Genomic DNA, 8,055 nt, shown 5'->3' with positions numbered 1-8,055 from the left:
AAAAATAATATAAGATGAATCAATAATTAAATTTGCTAATCTTTCATTACATGAAAACTATTAAAGTGTGCAAGTATCTAAATTTGACACTTACTATCAACAATCCCCTCTCTCTCTCTCTATATATATATATATTATTAGTTTAGAATAATTAAAATTTATAAAACTATAAATGAAAATTATTAAATTAGAATGAGATTGATATAAAATTTGAAAATTTTAATATAATTTAATTAATAATTTAAAATATATATATTTTTAAAATGTATTAGAGAAGGAAAGATATTATCCTTTTGACTTTTTTACAATTTTTTAAAAAAGATTATCAAATTAATATTTTCCTATTCTAATTGCTTGATTGGAGTTTGTTTTACGTTATATGAAATCCATAAATAATTTAAGTTTTTATGATTTTGTAATATATCCAAAATCATCTCACGTATTATTTGCGAATTTATTTTTAAAATTGCAAATTTTGTTGGTAAAAAAAGGGATTCCTTTTTCATGAGTTTTAAGACGAACTCGTGGTCTGGTATTGTTCATGCCTACACGTCCTTGCATTACACTAAATCCTTTACTGAAAAAACAAATGGAAGAGGTGAACGTGGTCCTTTGAACGATGCAGAGACTTCTACGCTACGAGCATGTGAGACATGTCTCGGTTCTTGAGCTTCCTATTCACTCAGATACCATAAGAACATGTTCTGCATCTCCTCGAATCTTCCCTGCTTCTCTCCTCTCTGTATCCAGTAAGTTTTGTCTCTCTTTTAATATCACATTATTCTCTTTTCTTCCCTCATTCCTCAACTTGTCTTTTATTTCTGTGTTGTTTTTTTCTCGTCCCATGATTTGCCTATTTTAATTTTAATATTCATCAATCACCCATTTTTGAATCTACCAGTATTAACTGTCTTTTCTGTCCCACACATGTAGATGCTGCGACTGTTTTTTTTTTTTTCTTTCTTTTTTTATTAACCTGCTCATCATGAAAACTGTGGTTAGATGAAGATTTTCATTTCTTACTTGCTTCAGCAGAGTTTAATTCCAGCGCTTTTATGCTGTTAAAATGTGCCCACTATGCTCATGTGAAGTCCCATTCTTTTTCCCATTCATTACTACCTCATCATGTCCATATCATTATTAATGCTCAATTTTTTTTTCTAGACACTGTCTATTTGATGACTTAAGTTGTGAAATGAATGGTTGATATTTTGTCCCGTAGGATGTTATGCTTGAAAGGATGGGGTGCACTTACTCTTTGTATAAGAAGAAAAAGTCAACCTTTCCTGAAGTGGTGGTCTTTGTTCCATCAAGAAGAATTCCAGTGCAATCTGATCTTCAAAGGGTGCTTAAAGGAGTAATTCCTAGGGATCTAGGTAATAAATTGTCTTCACTTCGGAATCAGATAGTGTTGGTAGCAGAGGATACTGGTATGCCCTTGCTTGCTCTCTTAATTTGTATTATTATTTTCACTCTTCTTTTTCTTCTCAGTATTTTGTTTTTAGGATGCTTTTCTTGCTGTTCTTCTATTAAAATTGGAGTTTTATCTCAAAATCAGTATCGACCTTTAATATTGACTTTTATCATAAAAGTTATCGAGGTAAAACTCAAATTTTAATTAGAAAGTAAAACTAAAAGCCTTAAGGTATTGCATATAGAAGAATTGAAGAAACATTAGGTTATCACTATATAGGACAATGAGTGTTTTAGGACAAAGTTAGAGCTTGAAAGCATCTCTTTTAATTAGTCCACTTCTTCAACTACTAATATTCATAAAGAAATTCCAAATTTCTTATAGAATGAATAGTAACATGTGAAAATGTTGTGCTGATCTGAAATTTTAATATATTGTTGCAGGTGGTTCAGCTATAGCTGAATTGCGGCGAGCTTTGAATGAATATTTGTCTGCTCTGATTGGACTTACTAAGAAAGGTTTCACAAATTAACTCATTACACCCTCCCTTCCTCCAGAACCCTCTATTTTCTCTCCATTTCTCAGATGGGTTGTGAATGATTTTCTTTTGTTAACAGAGTATGGTCTTGAAGGACTAACAGAATTTAAGTGGAAAAGTTTTGAAGATGGGCGACAAGTATAGCCATCCGTAAACTCTTTCTTAATTATTATTTTAATCATTGATTGTTTAGGTTTCTTTAACCTGTTAAAAGTCCACTTGGCAGGATAGCAGTATATCAAATGCCTGGTTTGAGGTGCTATCTGCAGTTCACCTTATGGCTATGCTAACACTGTCTGAGGCTGACTCACTGATGATTCCAAAGGACCCTTCAGGCTCTGGATTCAGGGTTGTGTCTTCAGGTTTTGTGCCAATAGATAAGCTTTAGTCTTCAGATACTGTACTAGTGCAGCATGAAGTCAGATCCTACGAAAGGATCCACAAGTTGAACAACCTTTATACTCAGTGATCTTGCATTTTTGTGCTGTCAGATAGCAAGAGAGAAGCAATTGATTTGTTACTCAAGGCATCAGGATACCTGGAGTTCTGTGTAAGGGATATTCTTACTCGGATACCTGCTGAAACCAAGTATGTTTCTCTATAGATTTTAAGTTTGTAAAACTAGTTTTGGACCATCATTGAACACCCTATTAAGAAACTACATTCAAACTACATCCAGGAAAACTTTTCCACAAGACTTGCAGGAGGGTGTATTGGAAGCTATAGCTATTCAAACACTAGGCCAGGTACTAGCTGATCAATATCTCTAGTTTCTGGCCTGTAAAAGCATTCATTATTCTATTCTGTGAAATACATTATTAAGGACATGTAGGAACATGGTAAAAATCCCCTATTCTTTATCTTTGATTCTATTGACCGGTTGACAAAAATAGCTTGGAAAACAAGTCCCATAATTGTGTATAATAGCTCATCTTGATGACAATTAGGGAACTGAGATTCAGCTTGGTCTTGCTGTGGAAAGTCAGAAGGCAACTTTGTCTGTAAAGAGGAGGTTGGCATGTGAACAACTGATTTACTTTAGTCAGGTTTTTATTTCAAGACTTCGAGCATCTACTCATCATTAATGCTTAAGATCAATAACTTTATATCTGCAATTCATTTTGCTTCTTTTCATAGTTTGAGAGATTATTTGACTGAAGTCAAACAGTTCCTTTTAATCCCAGTTTTTGTAAGTTCTAGGGCTGATTGCTATTTCTCAAATAAAGGTGTTCATTACTTTCATGAGCAGGCTTACCACTGCTTGTTAGGATGTGATGTCAACCAAGGGCATGGAAAGAAGCATCTCCGTTTCATCAAATGGAAATTTCTAGAAGCTAAGGTTAGTAATTCAATCAAGATTTGATTAAATACTTCACGACAAAAGATAAACCTTTGAAATATACAACAACATAGATGATCCAATCCTCAAATGTTTTTATAATATTGTCAGACTGCAGCCTACTACTACCATGGTCTAATCCTTGACAAAGGTAATGAACCAAGCAGTCACATTGGGGCTGTGTCTTGTTTTCTTGCTGCAGAAGAACTTCTGGCTGAAAGCAAGAAGGCCTGCTTAAGCTTTTGTCTTGCGGCTCCAGTGACAAGGTCGGTTTTTATCTTTGACTTTTTCTTAAATTTTCTTTTGTGCACATTCCTTTATCTTAACATATTTGTTTTTCTTTGTCAAGGGCTCCTCCACTCTGGGGTGCCATGAAATTTTTACATCAGAAAATTCCTGAAGTTGCATCAAGGAAGTCTCAAATGTATGGCTACCTCTGGGAGCAAGAGAAGTAAGGAGCATCCTTTGTTTCTTCCAACTATGTGATTAACACATTTGATATTCTCACTAAGTTCTTAATTTCCTTGAAATTATAATATGGAATTATCAATTATGCATAATTGGAATTTTGTTAATGATGCAGGGGTCTTCAAGCATTGCCAGACCTTCCTGAGTTCCAATTATCATTACATCCTGATGACTATGAACTGCCTGAAATTGATCCAGCATGGGATAGTAAAAACTGGGAATCTCTAGGACAGCCATTGAAAGAGCACCTTAGAGATATTGATGAGAATCCAACCGATTGATAAACTTAAATGGATTTCTTTCTTTTCTATTTGTAGTTTGAATACCTGATTGACTGTACTCAAAACCCTTCTATACATGCTAACTTTATTATAGAATACCAGGGATTATTCAATGTATGACTCCTAAGTTCCAAAATCTAGGTGAATCATAAACTTATCACTGCAATCAACAGTAAGATATAGACTTATCCTTCAAAAGCAGATGATGTTTTGTAATGGCTACTTTTGCTTGTTTCGATGCTTAATATCATTTTATTTGTATACCAATTAAAAACTATAGTTTCAAGTTTCAACAATAAACTTATCCCTGTGTAATAATTTCAGTGCATTTATTTAATTGAGTAGATACTTTTAAAGAGTTAGAGAAAGAAATTGAAAATCAAATTTTCGAAAGACTTCAGATGATGATTCCAAGTTCCTTTAGACATTTGGAATAAATTTTTACTTTGTTCTTTAAGATTGTAGATATTATAAAAAAGATTGAAGGTATATTTAGTAAAACGAGCGGATGAGTTAATTAGAAGCGGATAAAACTAATTATTGATAAATGTAAAATGACAAAAAAGAACATTATAATTAACTAAACCAAAATTTGAAATTTAGCAATTATATATATTTTTAAAAAAGTATTATTTTATATTTGTTTACAATGAAAAATAACAATTGTAAACAAATAATCCAAAGATCAATTTGGGGACTGGATTTAGGTCCTCTTTGGGTTCTTTTAAATGTGTTGTTAACGTGAAGCTCAAATTAACGACGTATTAAGCAAGAATAGGGAATAGTAATTGTGCAGAATTGAATCAAACATAGATGCTTTTACAAAAATGTAGTAAACAGGAAACAAATAGCGTACAAAGATATAAGCAACAAGCACTGAAATTAAAATGCAGAAAGGTAAATGCGGGAATGTAAAGGTGCTGGAATGTAAACGTACGACTCCTCACAACGGCCACCGTGGGTCTCCTTGTAGCTAGTGTCTGGCGCGGTGCAGGGTTTCAGCGTCTCAGAGTGTTTAGGTGCAGTGTCTGGGTACAAAAAGTCGTCCCTTGTAAAATTGCGCTTTGGAGTATTTATGACATGAAGACCACCACCGTTCTCCTCCTTTTGCGGGCACTTCTTAGTAAATTCCTTCAACTGTTGATGCCTATTATCCACGATTGCTTGTGATCGTGTTGTTGGTTGGGGCTTCTTTCGTAACTGCTATCGCCCACGATTTCCTTTGCGTAATGGTGAATGTTGATAACTGCTGGTAACCGCTATTGGATTTTGCAATGACTTGACCTATCGAGACTCTTGCTTTTCGAGTATTTCTGGGAGAAACCTAAGAGACTCATTTAGTGTTATGGCCTTAAAAAAATTTCTTCTTGACTTCTCTTTTTGAGCAATTCTGGAGTTTTGAGAGCTTGTTTTGGTCTTGTGGACTTAGAATATTTTCTTTGCTCATTTTTGTTTTTCAAGCAATTCTAGAGAAAATATGGAGCTCAACCAAGTTTGTGGACTTAGAATATTTTCTGACCACTTCTTGTTTTTCGAGCTGTTTTGGGTGTCAGGGACTTAGAAACTCTTCAAAACGCCTCGAAAAGCCATCAGTTTTTGTGGACTTAGAATATTTTCTTGTCAGTCCTATTTTTCGAGCAGTTTTGGGTGTCAGTGACTTGGAAACTCCTCAAAACTCCTCGAAAAAGCCCTTAGTTTTGTGGACTTCGAATTTTTCTTGTTAGTTCTGTTTTTCGAGCAGTTTTGGGTGTTAGTGACTTGGAAACCCCTCAAACTACTCGAAAAAGCCTTTAATTTTGTGGACTTTGAATATTTTCTTATCTTTCAAGCAGTTTAGAGAAAAATCAACAATGTGACAAAAAATCTTCTAAAATAACTCGAAATGTGTCCCTTTTAATAAAACTAAAGGTCTTGGATGGTCTTTCAATATTCTCTTATGTTTAGGCTTATTTTTTGGCTCCTTCTTGACCCTCAAAACTTGTTGAAATGTAGTTTCCTTTAAGATGATTTTTAACTTAGAAAATTTTCCTCATCCCAAACAGATGCCCCCCAAAATATTAATATCTCAGGTTTATGAGATTTTAATATTTTTTATTTTGATATTTAATTGAAAAATTTTCATTTTCTAATTTTCCCGCCATTTCTTATGGCGTCTTTGCCACTTATCTGCTTTATGTCAGGCACATCGTCCAAAGTCGGCGTATTAAATGCAAGTATTGCCTAGCAGTTACCGAAAATGTCCCATTATTGAGACGTGCTCTGTTCTGTTGGGGATTTAAGGCCATTTTTGATCGAAAAGACACCTCACTATCTCTTCATCTTCCCACTAAGTGCCAAAATACTCTGGACTTGGGCTCTTGTATGGGCTTTGCACGAGGTTGAGGACCAGTATAAAAAGCGAAGTTACCTTCTCATTTTTTTACGCTTTCATTTTTACTCTCCTACTTAGAGCTCTGTTCTCTCTCTTCCGCCCCTTTTGTGTCGAAATTTCTTCTGTTTCTTTCTCATCTCATTTTTTCGTCGAAATGACATCCAAGTCTGAGGTTTCCTCTGCCTTCTCCAATGCTGAGCTCGTGCCTTTGGGTCATTCGAGCTACCTTCCTGAGCCACCTCTCAAGGAGGAGAAGTTGTCTATTTGGAAATCCTAGGTACTCATTCCCTTTTCATTAGGCTCGAAATCTCATGCATTTTTAGGTCCTTTCTTACCCCAAAAATCTATCGAGTTTCCTTCTGCTAATGGTATCTTGGCGTTCTCTTCAAAATATAACCTGTATTCTCTTGAGAATGCCCAGAAAATATTTAGAACTATGCCTCCTGTAACCAAAGACTTATATTTGCCTTGGTTAGATAGAGTTGAGTGTGAAAAACAAGATAGTTGGAGGGCCATAGGAATCTATTATATCATTCAATTGTCTAGGTACAATCTGTCTTACAACTTCCCTATGATCATGAGTTCTCTTTACTTCTGGGATCGAGCAACTAGCTCTTTTCACATGCCTTGTGGTATGATTACCCAACTCTTTTCGATGTTGCAGCCATTCTTGGGCTTAGGCCAACTGGTCCTTCGTTTCGACCAGATTCTCATCCCAAAAATTCTGATGTGACCCCCAACTTCCAAAAACTTTCTTACCAACTCTTCATAACCTTGAATATGAATTGAGATGGTCCTGTTACAGATGAAGAGCACGTTGCTTTTCTGATGTTTTGGCTTTCTGCCTATGTTTTTTGCTCGAGATCGCTTCAAGTGCCAAAGACACTACTCACTTTGGCCCAATTGTTGCACGAAGAGTCTTCGATATGCCTTAGGAAGCTTATCTTAGGGAACTTGTATGAGAACTTAAATGAAGCAGTTGCTTCATTTAGATCTAATGACTTTCCTTCAATCATTAGTGGACCCTTTTGGCTGCTTCAGCTCTGGCTGAATGCTATTTTTGAAGAGAAATTACAAAGCTCTGAACCTCCCACTATCTCTCGAGAGATTGAGGGTTTTCGTTTAACTTTTTTGGCTACAAATGTAGCCAAAAAACATTATTGTAATGCTTTTAGGCAATATTTCAACTTTTTCTTATCTCTTCAATCTTTCACTCCTCAACTTGCCCCATTTTCTGCTCGAAAAATAGGGCCAATTTGGTTTAAACGCCCTTTTCCTTTGAGAACTCCAAGTGCCCAATCTGAGGTTTTAATGACATGGAGACAATTTCTTTCATGTCAACTTCTTTTTTGTAGTTTCACCCTGAGGCCTTATCAGGTGGTTACTTATCAACTAAACCTTGTAGCTCGACAATTTAGCCTTAGCCAATTAGTGCCTGCTTTTATGTTGGATGAGTCCAGCCGTGGAGTCTTAAGAAATGCTCGAAATAGCATTGAAGATCTAAATGAGGCCATAAGCTTTTTCCGCAAATGTAGGCCTGAGATTTTATCTTTTGAATTCGAGCCCTCGCTCTATTGTACCCATGCTTTCCAGAGTTGGTGGTCCAATTACTATAATCATCACGAAATTTTTGTCGAAGCGTGC

General features: G+C 35.3%; 1 protein-coding gene across 2 annotated transcripts; it reads left to right on the top strand.

Annotated features, from left to right (window-relative positions):
• The first annotated feature begins 1,234 nt into the window (after positions 1 to 1,234).
• On the top strand, positions 1,235 to 4,388 carry LOC113863105. 2 transcript variants are annotated; one of them, XM_027496531.1, is made up of 11 exons: positions 1,235 to 1,430; positions 1,858 to 1,932; positions 2,032 to 2,090; positions 2,179 to 2,314; positions 2,444 to 2,540; positions 2,632 to 2,698; positions 2,900 to 2,998; positions 3,202 to 3,291; positions 3,403 to 3,557; positions 3,641 to 3,742; positions 3,875 to 4,388. In XM_027496531.1, the coding sequence occupies exons 1-11, from the start codon at positions 1,241 to 1,243 to the stop codon at positions 4,038 to 4,040; spliced, it is 1,236 nt and encodes a 411-aa protein (XP_027352332.1). In that variant the 5' UTR covers positions 1,235 to 1,240; the 3' UTR covers positions 4,041 to 4,388. The 2 variants fall into 2 exon arrangements, with proteins under 2 accessions (XP_027352332.1, XP_027352330.1); XM_027496529.1 differs by having other exon boundaries at positions 2,167 to 2,314.
• Positions 4,389 to 8,055: the final 3,667 nt, after the last annotated feature.

The sequence above is a fragment of the Abrus precatorius genome, unplaced genomic scaffold (assembly GCF_003935025.1).
Source record: "Abrus precatorius isolate BTA unplaced genomic scaffold, Abrus_2018 Scaffold3, whole genome shotgun sequence".
Lineage (NCBI taxonomy): Eukaryota > Viridiplantae > Streptophyta > Magnoliopsida > Fabales > Fabaceae > Abrus > Abrus precatorius.
This window is presented reverse-complemented; position numbering and strand designations above follow the sequence as displayed.